The sequence below is a fragment of the Apteryx rowi genome, unplaced genomic scaffold (genome assembly GCF_003343035.1).
Source record: "Apteryx rowi isolate R43461 unplaced genomic scaffold, aptRow1 scaffold_534, whole genome shotgun sequence".
NCBI classification, from domain to species: Eukaryota; Metazoa; Chordata; class Aves; order Apterygiformes; family Apterygidae; genus Apteryx; species Apteryx rowi.
This window is the reverse complement of record NW_020450799.1, coordinates 492618-516605: the sequence shown is the minus strand read 5'-3', so window position 1 is coordinate 516605 and position 23988 is coordinate 492618. Positions and strand designations below refer to the sequence as shown.

Here is a 23988-nt window from a genome sequence, read left to right as displayed (position 1 = left end):
CTCCTTAATTACCTTCACTTCAAATCAAGGGTAAGATAAATTTATAAATTACTTTAAATGATTAATTATAGATGTGTGATATTAGCAATACGGTTATATTGCATAATTTTGCATGCTATTATCTTAGTTTAAAAAACATTTCTAATATATTGCAAGTAAGCTGTATGTACAACCTGCCAACATCATTTTAAATACTGACTTGTGTCACTTTAGCTTATTTGGTAATGCAATAACCATTTTACAGAGGGTGGGGCTTTTTTAGCTGATTACAGCTGTTTCTAATTACTTGATTCTTTAAATGGGGAAATTGTCAGAAAATGATAGAAGTTGTCTTATACCTAGTTAGTTTATTACTTGTAAAAAGTAATATGCAGCATCACCAGGTGCATTTTCACAGTATTTGAACATGAGTAAATTTACTACTAATAAAAAACAGGTCTTACTAACCCATTTTTTTAAATATAAACATAACAGCTTTTTTTTTTTCATTTTCATTGTAAGCCTTATACATTTATGACTTTTAATGTATTTAATCACTTTAATTCAGTGGCACTGATTACAGCTGGTAGGTTATAAAACTTTAAGATAAACAACTGATCAATAATTCTAGAAGTCTAGAAACACCTTCTTAAAAAAAAATCATTTCTCAGTATGTTAAAATCAAAATATACCTTTAGATCAAATTTTGCCATTAATTTCAGCATTTACACAAAAATAAAAAATAAGTATTACTGTTTTCCTGCTAAATGCAATTTCATGAATAATAAGCAGAGTTTGATAGAGTTTTGTATAATTTAATAAAAACCTCTGCAGAAACTAACAGCACTAGGCATACTGTTTTAATTGGCATGATTACATTTTAATTGGCATGAAAAAAATTAAAGACAAGGATTTTAACTTCTAACAATGGTAAAATAGAGGGATATGGTTCTTAATATTACTTTCATCTAAGGTGAACAGTGTGGAATGGAAATACATTAGAATGAAATGTCAGTGGTGCGTACAGTTTAATCTGTGAAATTTTGTCCCCTGTGCTGAATATTACTCTGTCTCAACTGCATATTAAACAACCCTATCAAGGCAGGCATTGGCATCTGCTGTGCTGACACAAATTGTGAATTAAATGAAATTGATGTCCTCTGTCGTATATTTATGAAGACGGACCATTCTCTGAAGTATTCTGTTTATGAAGAATTTATGATTGCAAACTGTTCCAGAACAAAAAAGTGGCAATAAATTCTTTTTTGTGACCCTACCCTCCAAGGGCATTGATTTCACCTCCTGCTGCTACTTTTGTTACAGCATAAAAACAATAGCTAGTGCYGGATTCCACTGAGGGTCTTCAAATTATCAATATTTGCACCATGAAAATAGAAGGGTGTTGCCAAGAAAGCATGTTTTTCAGTTATGATCKCCTAAAGATGTTATTTACAGAATGCTACATAATAGATTAATGTCTGTTGATCTAATTTTATTTTTTTTTAAAGCTTATTTTTGGAGGTTAATTTCATCATTATAAATTATATTCCAGTGAGTTTCTAAAGCATATATTTTCAACAGACAGCCATACTGGGTCACCTAAAACTGTATCTTCATGTTACAACAATTAACCACTGCTAATTATCAGTTTAAAAGGTTATTGGATGTGATTGTCAGTGTATATTCAATATTCTACAATCAGTAACACAGATCTAGTGCTTATAATAAGTGTCAGACTGACAGCCTCTTATAGGTCAGATAAAATACTGCTTATCATAGAAGAAGCAGACAACAGTATATCTCCCTTGTGATGTTAAAGGATTGCCTTTCAAAATACTGAAAAGGAAGGTAACTTTCTATCCTTGGCCCCTTCAGAATATTCATCATGCTCACAATGTCCACTATCAAAATGTTATTCAGTGGTTCTTTTATTAGAAATACTACCCTGAAAAGCTGTAGGAAGTTGATTTCATTAGATCAGACATGAATGTTTATTCTGGTCCATTATTTTTCAAGTGGATGCTTAACATGAAGAACTTAAATCCAAATTTAGTTACCTAAATAACTGGCTTGATGTTCAGGAACATTGAGGCCRTGCATTTTCTAGCCTGTTGGTGTCTGAGTGAATTTATGCACTTTTAAAAGCAAACAAGCTCTTTTGTGATCTAACTGTTCCTGTATTCAACCTTAGGGGGTCTACAAGTTTGGAAACCATAACCTGACAGCTCATCCTCAGAAAAAACATTTTAGTATTTCAGTGTTTCCTTAAAAATGTAGACTGTACCTTGGTTAAAAGTTTGGTGAATTCGGTGCTTGCCATAGTTTCCATTCTCACTGCCTAGGAACCAGTAAGTCTTATGGTCACAGATGTATAAGGCAACTGACAAATTCTGTAGGGTAACTACTTCGCAAAGTTATGTACCATTTTGTCGTCTTTGTCCATAGTGGTTCTTAATAAACATGGATTTATCATGCTTCCAGCAAAGTCAATGGGCTTGTCCATTGACTGCAGAGAGAGCAGCACTGGGGCAGAAGTGAGAAACAAGGATGCAAAGAATGAGATTGAAACAAGGGTACAAAGAATGAAATTAATTGATATTAGTAGTAATTTAAAAAAAACCCTCTAATCTTCTAACAGATGCTTCTTGTTTCACACTAACCTGTATATGTTTTGGTACGTAAGACTAATCTGTGTTTTCTTTATCTGATGCATTAGAAAACCCTAGGAGAGAAGATCCAAGACACAATGGTAGGGCACAGTGGGTTAGGTCCACGTGACCTGCTCTCGCCTGAAAGCGGCAGCCTGGTAAGGCAGCTGGAGGTCAGGATCAAAGAGCTGAAAGGGTGGCTGAGAGATACAGAGCTTTTCATCTTCAATTCCTGTCTGAGACAAGAAAATGAAGGAACAATGAATGCTGAGAAACAACTGCAATATTTTAAGGTAATAAAAAAACAATCACAGTTTTCATAGAGAGACTTCTCTTTATAATAGGATAAAATATTTATCTGATACATTAAATAATCCAATGCATGTACATATGTAATCATACATTCATATTTTCACATACATTTTTGTACCATGCGTTCATTCATTTTGGATTTTATTGATTGTTAACGATGACATCTGTTTCTTAGACTATTTAGAGGGCTAATAACACCAAAATTTGAAACGCAATGTGGGTCTTCCATTCTACCTGACTCTGAACTTGGGTTTTGCCATGAAAAGCCTCACTATTTATTTCACTTCCCACAACAGTTTATTTTAATTAATGTGTTGTGTGATGTTCAGTTTAATAGCCTATTTCTCTGCACATCTGAATTAAGAATAGCCCATTTGAAATCACGTTTACAGAGGTATAAATTTAGCATACCTGAGAAAACATTCAAGTTTGGTATGAACAGGTATGTGGAAAAAGACATGTACGCTGTGAGATTTGCAGCAATCTAGGCCACCTCTTGATCCTAAGCCTGGAGAGTTATGGAAAGGAAGGAAAAAATTGTAGTCATTATACTACATTCTGACCGGTAAGCTCCTTCAGCTGAAGGCCAGGATTCAGCTTTGCCAGTGATTTTGTGGAGGTCTATCTTTTGTTCCATTCCCCAAAAGTAGTGAGACAATTTAGGAAAGAGTGCTATTAAGTTAGCAAACAAACCTGGTTGAACCATGTGATTTTCTTCTGTTCATAGCTATCACTGTTAAACAGTTACTCACCTGTGTCATCATCACAGGTCAGTTTACTCTGCAGGTGATCTTTGACCAAAGAAATAAGAAAGAAATCATGAGTAATTGTTGAGCTTTAGAGGTAAAGAGGTTTTTCTCTTCTGCTGGCACATCAGGGTGTCTAGGGCAACAGCACTCTTCAGGTGACRGAGAGTTTATTAAGTGTTTGCCTCAAAGCACAGGTAGCAAACACTTTAAACAAATAATCTTTGCACAGGTGTGTGTTCAAAAAAATAACTGCAGGAAAAGCAACAGTCTTCCCAATTAGATATTCTCTAAGTCTCCCTCTTTTTATGAGGGTTAGAAAGAAGGTTGTGTCCAAGTAGATAAAGTTTTTTCTCTATTCAAGTTTCTGACCATGTCCCTTTGCATGCAGTTTTAAGATTAGCTATGACATCCACATTGTTTTGTATTTTTCTGGTTGGTAGTCTTCTGCTAATGAGGAAAAAAAGCAAATATTCAGGCTGATTCTGTTTGTTCTATGAGTAGATTTAAATGCTAGCTTAAATCCTAATGCAGGACTGTTGATAGACCTGCAGAATCTTGCAGCAACAGATCTGTATTTTCAGTAGGAAATGCTGGATGCTTGTTATTTCTGTGGAAAATTATGGCATTTATTTAAGTACCTAACTATGGATTTAAAAATCCAATTTCAAAAAAACGTATTTTTAAAGTCTTAGCCAGGCATATACACATGAACAGAAATACCATAGCAATGTTTCTTTCATATTTGGAATGTGCATAAATCTTTCAAAGGAAATGTTTTAAAATGTATAAGAAATGATGTCATGCCAAAAACTCTAGAGATGTTAAACAGGATAGTACCACCCACCATGTTGCAACCAGAGTATTTCATTGCTTGGTTGATTATGTATTAATTACATAAATAATACATTAATTATTTTCAAAATGGTAGCCATTCRAGTATAAAAAATAATTACCTATCAAATATGGTAAGAGCACATCACTTTGTCATATATATTAAAACCATCTTTGTCTCATTAAATCTGAAATCCACTATAAGTAAGTTTTCCATTCTTCACTGATCTCCTGGGGAAGTGTATAAAACAGAAAATGGATATAATTAACAATACTGCAATGTATAATACATATATTTGAGAAAGAACATTTAGAACATTTTCAAAAACATTAGCTATGCCACTAGTAGGAAACCTGCTGGGGTTTAGTTTGACTTACTTTCCACTTAACTTAAGAGTTTAACCTTATTACTGCTTTCACTGTGGTAAGTGAATCATTGTTTCCTAATGGAAATTTATTGTACTGCACCATCCTGATTATACACGTAGCCACTGTACACAGAGAAACATTTTTAATAAAATAAACTCAACAATGCTGTTGATTTTCATTCTATCACATTATATTTCAAATTACACTTATGCCTTAGGAAAAACAGTTATTTCATTTTTCAGGGTGTTCTCCTTTCATTTGGCAATTGGAGGACGAATTGAATGTATAGTTCTTATGCAGTTGGGACCTAAGATGAGAAACTGTGTTGTAAGGAGAGGTTGTTAAATTCACTAGTACGTAGTTATTTTGATTTCTTTGTTTTCCTTTATAAAAAATCATGTCATATTAACTGGAACATTCTTTTTATTAAAGAATGTACTGCTGCATAAATTTTCTTTTGGAATTTTGCTGTGCAATAATAATACTTAGCATTTCTATAGTACCATCAAACGAAGGACCTGTACATGCTGTACAAATATTAGTGAATTAAGTCTCAATAAACCTTTAAGGTAGGTATTATTATCCCCTTTTCAGAAATGAGCGAAATAAAATGCAAGGAGATTAAGTGACTTCTCCAGGCTTTTACAGAAAGTCAATGGCTGTGTTACGATAGAACCCAGCTGCTGTGACCCTAATCTTCTGCTCTAACCACAAGGCTGTCCGTCCTTCCTTCCTTCCTTCCTTCCTTCCTTCCTTCCTTCCTTCTTCTAGATTACCTCTCAGTATATTCCATTTTCATATGCGATTAAATCAGACTGCTTCCTTGTGCAAACCACTGTTACTTGTTTATATTTAAAGTTCAATTCCTGTTGGATATGTTTGGTTGGTTTCTTCCATTATTATTACAATAGTTAGGTATTAGAATTATTAGAATTTTATTAATTGCAGCCATCACCCAACTTGTGGGGTTTTTTTGGTTTTGTGGAAACTCTGTGGTGAAACTCTGCCCCATAATCTCTATGGTCCACCAGCTTTCAGTGCCACTGGCTGCCTCAGACATTTTCACATTTGTTTCCAAAAGAAAAACATTAGCTTTACTTCAGTCTATAGTGACACTTGCTGGCCATTTCACAGCAACATTGAGTGAAATTCCAAATTTAGCCTAATCCAGGCTGCTGTCAAAAAGGGGGAAAGAGTGAAGAGAAGTTGTACAGCATGGAAGTTATTGCTGTAACAGAAGGAATATGGATCTCTTACTCCTGATTTGTTTTCTTCTGTTGCAACTTGAAAAACACATGAAAAACACTAAGAAAATCAAGAGATTGGCTTAATATTCAAGATATTTCTGTAACTACGAGCATATATATTTATTTTATTTATTCGTCTTTTTTATTTTTGATCTGCCTTTTGAGTCCGTAGAGTTCATATTTTCCAGCTTTTCACTGAAACTATAAGGACTAGAATGAGAAACATACTTTCTAAATGAAATACAAGATTCTCAGGTAAATAAATAATTCTAGCAGCTGAAAGACCTAATGTCAGGAGACTAATAATTGACAAAGCTGATTTCCTAACCTAATGATGTACGGCAATTTTGTGGGTCAGGAGAGACTTGGAGCAGGAAAGGATGAGGAGCAATAATAAAAAGAAATTCTCCTTCTTTCATGAAAGTTTTAGTAAATCTCATTATTTGAGTAAAGTCTAGCCAGAAATTTGTGTGCTTGTTGGCTTGTGAGTAGGAGTGTTCTGCCGCATTTGTTTTTATGTGTCTGGGACTTCAAAAAGCATGCTGTTTTCTGTGCAAAATACCCTCCAAAAGAGAGCAAGAGAGCCTAAATAATTAGTCATACATTTCTGTCACTTGTCATAAAACTCATAACTCTAAGTGTTCAATATAAAGAAATGATCCACCAGCATCAGAAAGGTAGTTGTTATCGCTTTTGCTCACAGACCAGCTGTTGAAGAGCAAGCTCAGACTTGCAAGGATCTGTCCATCTCAGAAGCCATTCTCAATCATGTGGAACTCAGAAAGTTTCTGTTGCTTGTTGGTAGTCAAATTTATAAAATACCCTGTTCTCTTTGCCCTCCAGCCTTGGTTAAAACACTGAAACAGGATGTTAGCAGAGGTTTCTGACATGATGTTCCTTGGCAACAATAATGTWCTTCTTGTAGTTTTCTGATCTGGTTTTATGTGAACCAATAAGCAACATACTACATTGTCATACCTGTCTCCAAAATCTGTATTTGGGCTTTTAAAAAAGAGTGGCCTGATTTTCAGCAGTTCGGAAAGCCTGTAGTTCCCATTGACTTCGGTCAGTGTATTCATTCCAGAAATCGGACTGTTTATTTGTAACAAAAAATGCTGGAAACATTTTCTCATATAATCTTTCTAAAAGTAAATGGTGTATTGAATTCCATAGCTAGCAGTATTTGTAGCCATTTCTGTTTGCCTTCTAATTAGAGTAAAATACAAATGCTGGTAACTGTACTTCTAATGACTAGACTCACTCAGAAATGTGTGTGTTTTCCACTAAATTTGTGATTAAGCATAGCAGATGACACAATGTCATTAAAAAAAAAGTATTTCTCAGAACCATCTCTTATTGCTCTGATGCCTAAAGCAACTGAACTTTCTGATGAAAAAATATAGATGGCATTAGTAATTAACAATCAGTCAGTTAATCAATACCTTTGTATGGTGCTTTTCATTGTAACTGAAAACTTTGCATGATAGTCAGCACTACCCATTTTAAAAACAATTCAGTTAAACAGAATTCTATCTAATAAAACAGAGTTTCAGAGCATATAACATTATAGCCATATTGAAATCAAAGACAAATTTTAACTTTGAGTAAAGGTTTGAAGACTCAGAGATTTAGAGATTGGACAAATGTATTAACAGTTCCTACAGGTGCCAGAAATCACTTTCACTACTGCATTTTTGATCCTTTGCAATTTTTGGAATGATGTTGCTGGCAGAGCTGCAATCAAAGAATTACAGAAATTCAATGTGCATATAACAAAAGCATGCAAAACAGTTTCCAACAGAAAGTCCAAAATAAGCGAAGCAGGATTTAATCTTTTTTATATATCTAAGATGATAAAAAAAAACTGTTGTAATAATTTTAATAAATTTCTCAGAAAGAGAGTGTGGCTTCAGAACCCTAAATCTTTTCACAGATGAAGAAACGTTTACCCAAATTCTGTTTGGATTAAATTTTAACAAACTGGAAGTCATACAGTAATATACTTTATGAAAAAAAGGTAGGATTCCAAAGTCAAATATAGCTGGGTGCCATTTACAAAGGATTGAAGTGAACTCCAGCTGAATTTACACGACCCACCATCCCAAAGTGGCACCTCTGTAGAGCACTTATATGAGAATCCAACCTTTTAGTGCTACACCTCTTTACAATAAGGCTGCTGTACATATTTTTTGTCAAAAACRTGGTATTTTGGCCTTAACCCCAAGAAGTGGAGATGTCTTATATCTCAAATTTCAGTTTAATGTACTTATTACTTTCCAGGACAGTTCTTTTTGTGTTTCAATAAGACCTCCCTATTTAAGGGAACAATAATATGAATTATAACTGCCATTTAGAACTAAATATGCTATCTGAGAGAGCAGCTTGCATTCCATCATCCTATTTTGACTGAGCCCTGAACTGTGAATTTCTGAGTTTTATTACTCGCTACTTAGTTTTTAAGCAGTCAAAATCTCAAAATTAATTATAAGTGCTATCTGGTTGTCTAAAACTCTTTTTCCACACAAATCATTTCTGCCTTAGGGCTGCCTTTACTGGCTATCCTTGGGAAAAAAAAGGGACACAGACGATCTAGCCACAAGAGATGGTTAGATCTGGTATGCTGTGGGTTTGCATAGATATATCATAAAACATCTGCATCCAGTTCGAATTCAGTAGTGGCAGTAGGCTTCTGGATGAAGATTGGAGTGTGTGKGGGGGGAGGTTACAAACTATTATGTTATTGTAGTATGATCTTGTTTTTATTTTTGCATTGAGCCCTGAATTCAGCTGAGCTCAGATAAGGTAAAGCACTGAATCCTTTGATAAGGGAGAATGGCCTGGTGGCTATTTTTAGAATACTAGTTCATATTTTACTTCCTTCTTATCTCTTTTTTTATGCACCATCCCCTTATTTCTGATTTACCAAGATGATTACCCTGCAGTCAGCATAGCCATATGATAGAGGCAGGATAAAACAGACAAACTTTAGAYACCTACAGTGCTGAGATCTCTGTCTGAGTCTCTTTTATAGTAATTGGAAAGAAATAAATACTTCCAGCATGCAATTTGTCTCTGCTGTTGTAGACGTATGCCTATAAAGGAGATGAACCTCAGAATGCCTGCTTCTAAATGACCAGCTCAGATGTAGATTTCTCCATTAGATCAGCTCAATCCCACTCAAGGAGTCAGCAGGAATACCTTTAAGACCTGAGCATCTGGAAGGTGTCAAGATAACTGCAATCCCAACTCAGAAATATTGACTGCTAATATCCATGAGGTTCTCCCACACTAATTACAACCTTTTTTTTCCCCCCAAAGAGTTGAGCCCCAGTTTCCCTGTCAACCCTCCTGAAAATGCAATAGGGTGCTTGTCTGAACCACTGGCCTTCTTGTTAGCTACAGCTGGTCAGAAGGAAGCAATGGGGCTGAGACACACTCGTCCCTGTCTTCCTTACTTTACAGGGATGGTCTGCATTTAATTCTCATGTCATGAGTGGGCATGTAAGACTCAAGGTCTGACTCAAGCTGAGTAACACAGAGGACATCCTGGCGTACAGAGAAACTGTCCACTGCAAAATAAAACCTGGAATTTTGTTATGGCAAATGGCTTACAGTTCCTTTTCCAGCCTTTCTCATCATTGACTTCTGCAGATTGTCAGCTATATTTCACATCTCAGTCATGGTGTCTTGAAGAGTCAGATATGTGGAAGTGAGAATGGGTGACTTGGCTTCTTCTGAGAGAACATTCTTAGTTCCATCACTTGTTATTGTCAAAATCTTTGAAGATGTAATTCTTTTTCTTCTTTTGACCCACCCAAATGACTCCTAGAAAATGCTACTGCTTATTGTCCTACTGTTGGTCTCTCAGCTTTATTTCCTTTGTTAGTGATAACATATAGAAAAATAAGTACAGTCTGGATTGGAAATATATGAGAGCTAACAAGAATTCACTGTACTGTCTCCATAAGGATCCACTTTATAACTACTGCATGTGATTATACAATTTATTTGACTGTCTATAACTGTCCCTTTGAAGCCATAGTATTGCATTCTCAGGTGCTAATCTCTCCAATATTAGTGGATTATTGATTTAATAGTGTTCTGTGGAGCCATTAAATCCTACTAAGGAGAATTTTCTTTAATTGCTGGATCACTGACCTAGTGGACCATTTGCTAATTTTGGCCTCAGTACCAGACAGGTTTCCCAAATTTCATCTTTACATGTAAGATAATAGATCATCTTCCCAACAGGGAATATTATAGACCATATTAGTACCTGGTATTCACGCCAAATATCATTGCAGACTGCCAGGGAACCCATTGATTTCAGCAGAATTATTTGAAGGGCACGGTGTAATTCAGTATGAGTAGGAATATGAGTGTGAAAAGAACAGGCCTTCAGTATACGTTCTGAAGCATTATTGCAATCCTTATCAGGTATATTATGTATCACAAGTATGAGATGTCAGTCAGGAATGGGATTTGCAGACTGGCAACATATTACTAGAGAGAGCAGAACAGCGTGGATTATACCTGCTGCATAAAGTTAATGGAAGAAAATAAACGTGTATGTAGATTTCTTCACAGAATGATTCCCTTACTGCTCTGCTAGGAAAGTGCTGCATTTCCTCATCTCAGACTAAAACTGAAGGCTTGGCCTCTAATCTGATGGATTTTTTTGTGTTTTTCACCAGCTGATGGCAATGCATTGTCATTTGTAGTGTACCAACTTTCCCATTGTCAGTGATGCTTATTTTCATGTTCAGAGCACAGAAAAGTAACCTCATTGTGTTCTCTATTTTAAACTTCACTGAAGGAAAGAAAACATATTTTCTGTCCTCCTTTCTTTCATTCTCTCTGGTCTCCTTACACCAACCTTCCAAGCCGTGGGAAGTTCAATAATTTGAGTAATGAGGAGCCTTTAAGAGCATCATACATTAGGAGTCATCTCATCCAGACCTGTGGGTTTTGGCAGCCCTTAACTTTCTGACTCCTAATCACAGTTYATCTTGACATCACTGGCTTCTGTCCTCACCTCTAATTCCAGCCTTGGCTGTCCCAATCATGTCTTTCTAATTTGTACAAGAAGCAAGATAATGCTAATTTAAAACTTAACATATTTGAGCAAACATTTGTATAAAACTTATTCATGCAAGTAAGATATTGCCTCGCTTCCTTTAGATATGGATGAATCTACTTCAGTGCAATGCTGCCAGGCTCTGGTTGATTCTACTACAAGTAACTGCCCTTGTTGAGGACTTTTAGTTTTTTCTTATGCTGAAATCAAACTGTGTGTGTATTTATGATTAAGATATGGCAAAAGAATGAAAATAATGTTTTTATTTAATGACTAATCCATTCTGGGGTGGGTTGTTTTATTTTTGAAATAAAATGAGGAACACCATTTCTAGAAAAGCCTGCTTGTTGTCATTGGTGTATATGGATACACATGAAAGCACCGTAATATCTTTTTCTCTGTTTACCCCTGAGCAGATCAAGCTGTACCTTTTTGCATCCAGGTTAAATGTGCTTCCCAGAAACAACAAAGGAAACAGAGGAAATCTTTTTCCTTACTCATTATATGTGTTTATTTTCCTGCCACTCTGCYGGTACTGAAACCTCTTAAAAAATGGTCTAATTTATTTTATATTCACTTTTTTCCTATAAGAAGGTAATACCAATGAACTGCAGGATGCTTTTCTCCTGTCATTCAGAATAGGGTGAATTTTCACTTCAGTTTGGAATATACCGGGGCCATTGCACAGGGACAACAAAAATGCATTGGTCTCCCATCTGTGGGAAAACTAGATTAAGAAAGGGAGCAAGTACAATATCAACATCTGAACCTCAGCCTGAGGGTTACAGGTATTGATGTACCTCCATGCAATGAAGTTTTTCCTTGGCAACTTGTTAGATGGCTCTGAGGCAGGATACCAAGCTTTAACAATTTTAGCTCTTCATTAAACATGGGTGAAATTCACATACCTAACTGTTTTCAGGCAATTGAAGGGTTTCTTTGCATCTTGCTTGTGATGTTTGTTGAGAAACTTCTTAGTTTATTTCAAGCTGTATATGTAAGTGAATGCCAACAATTGGAAGTAAAGTCCAACCCAACTTATGTCTCACTTGGTATTAGAAAATTTTTAGCTGTACCTTAAGTTGTTTCTTCTCCTGAATTTCAACCCATGTTCATTTAAGGTCTGTGCAATGTAGTGACCTAGCAAAAATTTCAAATTTGTAATGTCCACTACAGGCAAATGAACTTTTGGGGTAACATGCTTCAGGATTCATTACAAAAGCCAAACACAGCACTGACATTCATCATACCTATCTGATGCTTCCCCTACTTTTATTTTAGCATTTGGGGAGGGGGAGGGGAGCTGACCCTAACAAATTGTACCACTTCTTTCAGTACTTTTTTTTTGGATCTTTTTCTATGGAAAGATTCTTCTCAGACTGAATGAAAAGAGGACATGAACTGAAGGCATTTAGAAATAAAAAGAGCGCCAGGCTAGAAAAATGGATCCTTCTTCCATCACCTTTACTCTTCCATCCAAATGTTTTGACTTATCCCCTGGAAGTTAACCCCAGCTTTGCAGTGTATAGTAAATAGCCCTAAAATATTTCAATGTGAAAATGAATTTAATTAATGCCCAAATGAAACACAGAAAAAAGGCTTGAGAAAAGGTACTTTGTAGTTCAGTAGGGAAGATGCATTTACATCCGACACTGTTTTTTCTCTTATTTTTAAAAGTTACCTACCTGTAATTGCGTACTAGTTTAGAGTTAAGATAGGAACATCTTAACAATAATGGGCACTTTTTTAACAGATTATTGCCAAAAGTGCATTCTTTATTCCAGGGAGACACTGTAATAGATACCAGCGCTTTAGTAATGATACAAGCAATCTGTAAGCTATTATAGTTTCTTTTATAGTAACTTAATCTTCATATTGTTTTATATGTCTAGAATTTTAATAGTTTTTAATTTATGAAGAAAAGTATGTTACATATTACTAGTTACATGTCAATATGAGCTAAGTATCAGACCACTGGACTGTGTTCTTACAAACAAATATTTTAAAATACTTAAACCAGCATAAGGAATGGAATGAAGAAATTAAAGAATCTCATATAGATGTAATAGGAACTTTCATGGAATGAGCCCAGAAGCATCAATTCTGGATAGTTACTGTTTTTTAGTCCATGTATTGTGCTTCTGGAGATACATGAGAAAGAACACAGTTACTATTAGAATGCTATTTTAAAATAAATATTTTAAATAAATATATTTACCTAATTAATAAATTTAATAGCRTTGTTGATTGAAAAAAACATAAACACAAATTTCCTTGTACTTTTTTATAGCTAGTGAACTGAGTGAATTAATGTTTAACTGAATGGTGTTAGGCACTTGATGATATGTAGAGTATAAGCTCCTGTATAGATTCATGAAGCTAGAGGAAGAAAGAAATATTTTTTCTATTAGTTCTTTGTCATTTTTTAATGTGTATGTAAAGGAGAAGTTTATCACTAGAAATCTGGACATTTTTCAAGGAAAYATAGTGAGCTGTGCTCAGACTTGTCAGAGAAATATTGTAACACTTTGCTATGCAGTGAGCTACAGAAAGAGATCCTCAGTGTAGGAATTTAATGGTTCTAATGCTATTAAAAGTATGGCTTTTAAATAAAGAGAACCAGTTCACTGTTTTGAAAGAAGTCATATTCTACTTTAAACTGTCATTCTGTGTTTCTGACTTGCAGTTAGATGATATTTCTAAAATGTCAGTCCAAGATTCTGTTGTGACCATCATTGTAATAAAAGCAAAGATATTATATCAGTACTTTTTCCATAATTAGCATTAAAGATCTCTCAAGGGTTAAGCAGAAAAGTTGTAGAAAGGTTTTCCATTGAATGGTCTGCAAAGCCTTGTGCTTTTAAAATCTTTTAATATAGCCAAGACTGGTGACAACCAGGAGACAAATCTATGAGCAACCCTGTTTGGAGAGAATAGTTTTGTGGTGTGTGATGTATGTTATGTAAATGAGCTTATTAGGACTCTCATCTATTTTATTATTGGTGCCCAATTTAATAGAGGCATTTAAAAAACAATATTTCTGCCTGACTCCTTGAAATGAAGAAGATGCATTGATATAATTGAGAGCAAATGATTGCATGTTGTGCCATTTAATCATGTCATTTTTCAATTGCTGTTTTTTGCACTTCACTGCATACTTATAGAATATTTAGCTTCAGTATAGATTAAGTCCCACAGTTTGCAACTGAGTAGAGTTCCTATATTAGCTGACATTTTCTTTTAACCTTGAAATCAACAAAAGCACCCAGGTTTGCCAGTATTTTTCTAAAAGATGACAAGTCATCATTCATTTCCTATCTTTGCCATTTGACCTTTTTATTTTGAGGAATTACTTTCTTACTAATATTTTTGAGGAATTACTGGTTTTCTTTTTTATTCACTAATAGAAATTGGTATTTTCAGCACGTGTCCTGTAAGAATGAAATTGGAAATAAGGGGAAACGTCACCCCATGCAAAAGGAGTTCCAACAGGCATTGCCATTTCACAGAAAATGCTGAAAACTAAGTTTTACCAAAACTTGATAGATGTATTGTTTCCTGTTTTCCCCTTACTCTTGTATTAGAGACATTAGCAATGACTCTTCAGGTTTTGCATTAGCTCTGATGAAAACTGAAGTGCTGCACTAGCCAAAAAGCATGTGTAAAAGGGGAAATTACTTTTTTTGAAAGAGTTGTAGTTTGATCATTGTAGTGAGAAGCGCAGCTTCCATTCTCAGATTTTGCCTGAATGTCTGTGTATGGTTGTACTAAATAACAACAGTTCCATCATTAGCTGTGGGCAACAACTGGTGCAATTGGAAGGATATAATTTCTTCCCTCCCATACACACGTCTTGTAACAAGGAGGAAGAGTGAAACCTTTCACAAAACAAGTTTAGGCAGGAACTTCCTTTTAGAGCTCGTAATTCCAGATTTATCTACAGTGGAGCTTCTCGTGCTTTCCTAAGAGCATCTAGTATTGCCCATACAGAAACACAACATAAGCCTAGAAATAGCATTTGCCTCAAAATAGCTTGGCAGTTCTTCTGAACCTGTAAGCACAAAGAAAATCCATCCGTGCAAGTTAACATTTGTCATCTTCCAACCACTTTTCAAAGCTCTGGACACCTCTGCATGGACCTTTGATATTCCTGATTGTAAAGTGAAAGCAAGAAAGATGGAAATGGTTGAAACAACTTAGGCTTCATACAAATGAATTCCACAACTATAAGCCATAAATGGTGCTACAAAAATGGTATCTAAACATTTTGTGTGGTAGTTACATGTGGATTATGTGGATTTAAGCTAAACTAAGGTAACTTTTAAACTAATTTTAAGTGCAAGTAGTCCACTGAATTCACGTAGAATCTTAGTTATATTAAACGATTAATATTAAACACCTCCTCAAGAACCTTGATGTAGCAGTGCCTCGGTGGCCAGCTCATTTACCATGTTGTATGAGAAAGCACGCTTCACCTCGTTGTCCTTCAGTCACGCAGAATAGGCGGTGCTGCGTAACTCAGGCTGTGATATACTGCACAAAGGCTGAGGCATGGGGGAGGACTGGGGCTCGAGGGGCTCTGATATTCCCTTTCTATGCATCCTGCACTCTCTGGCACTGCCTAAAGCTGCACACATGTTTCTAGTCTTATGCCATGCACTTAGGAGTCACGCAGCTGTGCAGAACACCTTCTGTTCAGATCATGGCTACTTCCATCCCCATAGATAGTGCCATTAGCCCATGGCTTGGAAAGAGTGTTAGATGTCATTCCACTCAGCAGGAGCTWTTCCAGATGATTTAAGGCATGATATTAACAAGCTGTGAAAGTAGTTTCAGCTAGCCCTTTTTAGCTATGCAGGTGATAGCTTCAAAGCACTGAAAATAGGAGTAGGCAGAGGGAAGAAAAATCTCCCAAGATTCTGACAGCACAGACAGAAATCCACAGTATGGGAAAACATGACTCGTAATAACATTGTAATGAATAACACCTCAGTGTTATCAGGGTATCTGTTAGAAAGCAAAGGATTCAGACACAAGGTCAAGTTCATACACGGCAGCTGCAGTTACTGTGTATGCTCTTAGCCTGCAGCAGACAAAGTCAAACACGTTAATTTAAGTTTCAGTGCAAATGATTTAAGTGAATGTGTTTCTTCCACATTTGCAAAGGTTTGGAGTGTATTTACAGTTACCGCAGCTCAGTTGACACACGATAATGCGAGGAGCCACAATCAAATGTGTCTGGTCTCTTAATTTATACTTCAGCAAGACTTTCACACACAAGACCCTAAGTGAGGCTCCTCAGTCTACTCTTAGACCAGCTCCTAATTTCCTGATCTGTCAAGTACCCAACAGCTTACTATAGCAGCTGTAGAATATCAGACCCAGGCCTCAGCAGAGATATTTATCAGCTGTACACTCTGTCAGAAAAATCTTGTCTTTCCTTGCTTTCTTTTCCTTTTTTATTTTTAATTAATCATGAATTATAGCTGTTAATTCACAATGTAGAATGTACCTTGCAGAAATAACTGTGGTAGGCCTGCAAGCATACTTTGCATGTACAATTGCCATATTGACAGGTTTTTATACAAGCATGCCATTTTAACAGCTGCAGAACATGAATGGATATACCACATTATGAGATGTCATGTCATAGGATACAGGCAATTATTATGTCCCTTTAGGACACTGTAAAACAGACCATGGTACTGCTTAGATTCACTGTTGCCTGTATTATTACACAGGATTTAAAGACATCTTTACATGATTAAGTTCTCTGGCTTTTAAAGTATTGCTATAGTCAACCCTTTCAACACACGGTTAGATACAAGCACTTCATTCTTCTGTTTAATATTAACCATAATATCACGTAATAAAATTGAAACAAAAGTGCCATAGGCCTAATTGTACTGTCATGGCCATGTAAATCAGGAATAGCTTCAGTAAAGCTAGTGTTATTATGCTGGTGTAAAATTGATGTAAATTAGAGATGACTTGGGTCCTGTAGCTCTGCTTTCAGATAATACAATGTAAAGGCCTCATTTAAACTCCTGTATAACGGCTTATGAATGAAATACTCCTTACCTCATCATATTATATGGTATTGTATCAAAAACAAACAATATTTATAAGGGATGACATAATCAGATCCAGGTAAGAAGATAAGTTAATGTTATGGGACCAGATTTTGAGCTCTGTTGACTTCCATGAAGTTAATGCAGATTTACATAGATTTAATTGACATCAGTATATAACTTATCATGGCTTTCATAAAACGGAACTGCTTAGCTGTTGTACGGTGTTAAATAAGAACCTTGACTTTATCCTTAGGTAGTTTTTTTTCTGATGTGATGTTAGGCTAATGAACAGCATCAGAAAGGAAATGTGTCAGACATGGTGGTTACATCAAGAACTATGTAGGAAACTAGTAATGAACCCTCAGAAAATAAATAAGGGCAAGTTCAGGAAATGTAAGTGAAAATGCAGCTCTGGTATAAATTGAATAATAAAATTTCTGGTCATATTTTGCCATAAATAGTGGTTTGGGAATTTGTCATTCACCTTATTTAAAATTCAGAAATATTAAAGGTACAGGGTTCTCTCATTATAGAAATAATAGAATTCCAGCTATTACAGAGTTAGGTAATTTAAATAGCTATAGAATGCATTATATCAATAAGTGGAACATCTGTATGAAATGTCCACCTGCTGATATACTACTCAGTGTACTTTACAATGAAATGCACTTAATCATTTTAAGACGCCTTCTAATGAAGCCTTATCGGGATTAACATTTTGAACACAAATACTTTTAGGCATTAAAACTTCTGCTCTAAATGAGATTGCATTGTCTTGTTTACCCTTGTTGATTAATAAGCAATCTGTTAACTGTTAGAACGGTCCAATTGTGCCAGTGAAAGTCGATTAGTAATTCAGCAACGTTTGTGGGTTTAATTGTCATTTCTCTTGAAGACTTTGAATAAAAAAATCACTTGCACACTATCTGTAGGCAAAGAAAAGATACGTGTTTTTAGATGTGTGTGCCGCTGTTTTCCTTTAGACTTTGAGCTTAGGGTTATTGATGAAGCAGATACTTCCAGCAGCAAAATACTGCTTTGACATATAACACTTCTAACTTCCCATTCTTAAAGCAAAACCGATGTAAAAATCTAGAACTTGAATTCACTGGCTATAGAATGTTATTTTTTTGCTAACAAAATTCAGGAGGGCATGTCCTATTTGTTTATCAGTTAACACTTTTGAACAGATTTGAGAGAGGTGGTGCTTTTTTTTGCTTATTGTGATTAACTGGAAGCTAAAAGGCAAGTACCCTGTCTTCAAAAAAGATGTTCATTGAAATTTTCTCACAGGGTCATGCACTTTCATCTGTGGCATCCCACAGAGGGAAACAGATGTTGGCAAGTTACAATTTAAATTATCTGGAAAGCTCCCATGTGTGGAACACAGTCCTGGTTAAAGTTAGGAGTAGCACAGGCCTGTGATAGTATTTGAATACTTGAACCCTGCAATGCTCTGAAGTTTCAAGCCTCAGAAGCCGGGCTGAAGCAGTGATCCTCATAAGCATTTGCACCTTGTGTAACCCAGCTTCATAGATATTATTGTAAAAAAGATATTATGAGTTAATAAAAATCTTGATTTGGTGTAAAATGACTGTAGTGTGTGATTTTGTTTGTAGATAAAACCATGCTCAAAAGCACTCCATGCCATTAACTACTTCAGGGTGGTAGATCTCTCTTTAGTTTTGTYATGGAGGACGCATTATTTATACTGCTATTCAATGAGATTCTCAGTGCAGTTATGTAGGTTCTGGAGTATAAACAGCAGATCCCGACTCCCACCAATACTCAGCAATGTTAGGGCTTAGCAATTGTCTCCCATAATGCAGTTCGTGTCAGACTGCATCCCTTCTGGCCCTGTAATCTGTATGATGAAATAAATGCAATGAATGACACACCTTTAAGAAGGATGCAGTTATCATAGTATTCCTACAACATTTACTTGAATATAGAGCTATCCTGGAAGTATTTTATGATAACTAAAAACGTCTATAAAGAATTTCATACCAACCTCTCTACTCTTCTTTCTTAAGGTTTCTCCTCTGACAAGCTGCATATGAAACATAATTTCTATTGATTCTTTTATAAATATATATATATTCTGATTGTATGAATGTAATTTTTTTCTGTTTTTTTCCTGAACAATTTCTGAAGTTGATTACTGTCAGGGTAACTCATTTCAGATGTGTCCCTTCTGAATAGAAAAAGGAAGAATAAACCAGTCTACACCATAAAAATTTCAACATTATTGAGACAGTTAGTTATGTATGGCATTTGTTTGAAGAAAACTGAAAGTAGCTTTGCTCCTTCTGGGCTATTAAGATTGTGGTTATCTGAAAATAAACACTAAGCTTTGACACTAAGCATGGGAATTTATGGAAGAGCTGAAAAAACTTTTGTAAGACAGAGGTCTGCACTAAATATCAAACAATAATTAATGTTTTCATTTGCCAAGTATTCCACACTGACATCTGTCATCTCTCTGTCCTGCAGTCCCTTTGCTGTGAGATCAAACAGAGACGTCGCGGGGTAGCCTCTGTGCTGCGATTATGCCAGCACCTCCTGGACGACCAGGAGACCTGCAACCTAAATGCAGATCACCAATCCATGCAGTTGATAATTGTAAACCTTGAGAGAAGGTGGGAAGCCATTGTCATGCAAGCTGTCCAGTGGCAGACAAGGCTACAGAAGAGACTGGAAAAAGACTCAGTAAGTGATGCTTGCTTTAAAAAGATCTTACATCATTTCAGTTTCCGTATGGGAAACATTTTTTCAGTGCTAGGCAAACACATTCATTTCAGTATATTTTCTGACTGAAGATGCCACTTGCAGTCTTTCCTAACAACAAATAAAGCTGTATTCTTTACAAAGCAATGTGTTCTGTGGACACAGCTGATTGATTGACTGAGAAGATAAACTCACAGTATACATGTCCTGTTGCTGGATTTTTAGTCTCATCATATCTGATCCTGTAATGAGAACAATCTTCTACTGTTGAGATCAGTGTAAGCCAAGTTGCTCAACACTTAACAGAACTGGGCCCAGAGTCATCTTTCATCAATTGCAAATATATTTCAGAAGAAATCTTTACTCTGTAAGTAAGACTGGTTTTAATTACCATCCCAGCAGTAGATGTGTATTTCACATAAAATGCCATGGGTATGTGATGAATATACAGTTCTGTGTTATTTGAATGTAAAGAAAATGCATTAATTTGCTTTTATCTCAAGGAAAAGATTCCTAAGAGGCAAAATAGCATTCTGCTTAAACCAGCCATTAAGTGGCATAAATTAGACAGGTTTCCTCAGCATAAAACCATATTACAATGCAGTATCTACATTTAAACAATAAACCATAGGGGGGACAAAATAATCCCTACTGTAACACCATTGACTGTAATGGATGAATTGGCTCAGCATGGTTTGTGCCGCTATCATAATGCTGAAGTCTGTATACTGCAGCTATATTGGCAGCAACAATAACCCTATGTAATACATACACTGAAGAGCCTTGATGAGATATGGGAACAAGTGACATATATTTAGCTTACATAATTTTTAGGTATATCTTGCAAATAAACAAAGTGCTTGACATACGTGCTTCCTGACAATTATGTAACTAACAGTGGAATACTGCTTTTTACTTCTTTTGGTAAGGTTCCTTTAAAAAATAACAGAAGCTGTATTTCTCTTGGAGTTGTCTTGGAGTTAGTGTGTAGCATTAAGATACACAAGGCATTGTTCAGAAACACTAGCAGTCCCTGACTGAAAATGCTATCACTCTAAACAGACCAAGAGATAGTGAGTTAATGAGGAGGATGCTGTGGAGAAGTGAAGTGTTGAAGGTAATAATGATCTGTTGTCTGCCTACCTTTAACAAATGTTAGAAAACAGGAGTGCTCCTCTGCCAGTCTGGTTAACTGTTTAGCTGATTTGCTTTAGGCATTGAGATAGAAATGGGACTTGAGAAAAAAACAGGGTTTGAGTAGTCTGTCAGACTAAGTCAAAAAGGGCATGTATCTGAGGCAACACGGAAGCAAGACATTGTTACTGAAAAGCGGTTGAGTAGCAAGGCTGGTGTGATGAGCATGGAAGTAGTCAACTGGTAAAGCAAGAACAATAGATAATTGGGGAGAGTTTAAGTCCTTGAAAGTTTGACCTGGTTGGGAGGAGTATAAAAGGCTGATGAAGCCATGTGTGATTGTACAAGGATATAGAGAAAAGCAAAGATTACTTTTCAGCTTTTCTTTATACATGTCTGTGGGAGAGGGAATTATCTCCTGAAGAGGCCACAGTGGAGGAAGTTATTGGAAACAACCAGAGGAGATCAGCCTAGAGCTTGCACTATATGACCAGAGGAAAAAAGTCAAATCTTAATGATGCTAAGAAGGAGGATTCTTCTCATAGGGCTGGTAAGAGAGAGATGTAAGTAAGTGTCACAGCTGATGTAGATTACCAGACTGAGTAAGAGGGATAACGGTGATACTGACAGTGCTTAAGGAAAGAGGAGATTTGGGGGAGGAAAGAGCAAGAGTTCCATTTTGACTGTGCTTAGTTTAAGGGCATGAGAAAGGAGATGCTTAACAGGCAGAAGAGTGGRGTTAGATGCATAGGAGCCATCAGTTCGCAGACGGGAACTGCAGGTATCTGAACATATATAATCATCTAGAAAGAAGGAAGTGAAACAGATAAGGAAAAAGGCTTGTTAGAAAGTCCTGTGAGGAGCAGGAGATGAAGAAAGAGGTATTAGCAGAAGATTCAGAAGAGGTCAAAGACAGATCTAGAGAGCAGAGAAACCCAAGGCAGTAATTTGTTGAGAAGATGATCAAGTGGTGTCAAAAATTAAACAGAAAGTGGCAAAATTAAGGTTATGAGAAAAAGAGACATTTCAGTGGAATGAAAGGAAGAAACAGAATTAGAGAGGATCCAGAATGAAGCTGAAGAGAAACTGGTGCGTAAACAATATATTCACATTTAAATGAGAAGAAAGTGAAGAAATAAAAGAAGACAAATGCCATCTCACCAGTGGCAGAGAGACAACRTTCTTGAGTTCTGGGTAATGAATCTGGGAGAGCAAGAAATGGGAACAGAAGTAAGGGAAGTCAGCAGTAAAATAGACTGGCAAGTGAATGGATTAGAGGATGAATGTAAGACTGAGGAGTAGAAAAGATTGTTAAACAAAGAAAATACCATAGTAAAGCTTTTTAACCCTCTTGAGAAATGTTTGTTATGTTTTTGTAATAGTTCCATCTTTTGACTATTTTTATTCGTATTGCTAATATATTATATCAATAGTAAACTGTTGGTTAGTGCTATGGAACACAAAAGGCTTAATGAGGTGACCTGCAGTAAAAAAAATAGGTGAATTTTGGAGCTGCAAGAACAGGTGTATGCAGTACTATGCAACAGCCTATACCAAAAGGTATTTCTCAGAATCCTGAATTTTGGTTGCTAGAGGCTGAGTCTCTACTGGGTTTGTAACTCCCCAGGAGAGATTGGATAGGGTTTCTTCTATATTTGTCCTTTAGAGGAGCTACCACAGAGTAGCTGAACTGACTTCATCTACAAAACTTATCATTGTTGTAATAAATAAAGCTGTTCTCCTAGGTCTGGAGGAGAAACAGTTGCAATTGTGAGATAGCCCAGAAAGTGCCAAACAGAAGTCCAAGTTACTGCGATGAAAGCGTATTCTCACCTTTTGCATGTGTGCAGCTGCCATGCAGAAGCAGTTTGCTGTTTGTAGCTGCAGTTGCTCTAAATAAACTGTTATGTGCTAATTAGAGCTTGGCGCTGCTCTTGCAGCCGGAGTGAAGTGAGCCTTGTGTTTCAGTTTGGGATTGCAATCGATGGGGAGTTGAGGCAGAGCGGGGGTATGAGTGCTGTGCGTTGCTTGATGTCAGAAGGCTGTGGAACTTCACAAGCTGCCTGCTGCTTTGTTCCCACTTTGCCTGAGGGAGTCTGGACTGAGTTGTCTTTCACAGGGCAGGGGGTGTACCATTCTCTCTGCTGAGAAATGGCAGCCATTAAGAGCTATGATGATGCTCATTTAATTTTCATTGTGGGCTGTTTTGTTTCAGAACCTCTCATTTTAGGCTTGTTTTATAATAACACGATTCTTTGAAGTATGTTGATATCTGCAAGTTTCTCGTGTTGATAAAACTATTTGTATTCTCAGCATCCGAAAGATGCCCCAGCCACTGCAGAATTCAGGTTTCTTTGTCTTCCCGGCCTGAGTTGGCATGTTCTAGCCTTCCTTTTCACTCGGTTCCTGTGTAGTCATTTCTTGGGTAGGTACCAGGATTGTTTCTTCTGCTTCCCTATCTCTCTACATTTGATGGTGTGCCAGTCTTGGCACATAAACAGTATCCCTTAGTAACAAGTCTTTATGTGTGGTTGCCCACAAAACACTGTAACTTATGAAAACAAATGAGATGTTTTTATACCATGATGGCATCTGACTCAATCATGGCATCTGACTTGCTGACAGTAAATAAGATAGCCCAGATGATTACATTGCCTTACAGAAGTACAAGAGTCACTTGCACCTTCTACTCTCTTCTTAATTTGTGCACTGGGATCTTCCTTTGTCCTGTTTCTMTCTCCTGTTACATTCAGTCATTTATTTGGAACACTTACAGCATTGCAAAGTTATACTAGAACTGACCACAGAAAGCTTTTACATTTCTTTCAAATCATTTTTCTT

The 23988-nt window shown here is 36.2% G+C and overlaps 1 protein-coding gene across 1 annotated transcript in view; it reads left to right on the top strand.

Moving 5' to 3' along the window:
• Positions 1 to 23988, top strand: part of LOC112973317 (A-kinase anchor protein 6-like) — a gene marked incomplete at its 5' end in the record, with an annotated part of 161848 nt that overhangs the window by 111686 nt on the left and 26174 nt on the right. The window contains 2 exons of the mRNA XM_026081047.1: positions 2696 to 2920; positions 19780 to 19995. Coding sequence (XP_025936832.1) covers positions 2696 to 2920; positions 19780 to 19995 — 441 coding nt within the window. The remainder of the gene's footprint in view (positions 1 to 2695; positions 2921 to 19779; positions 19996 to 23988) is intronic.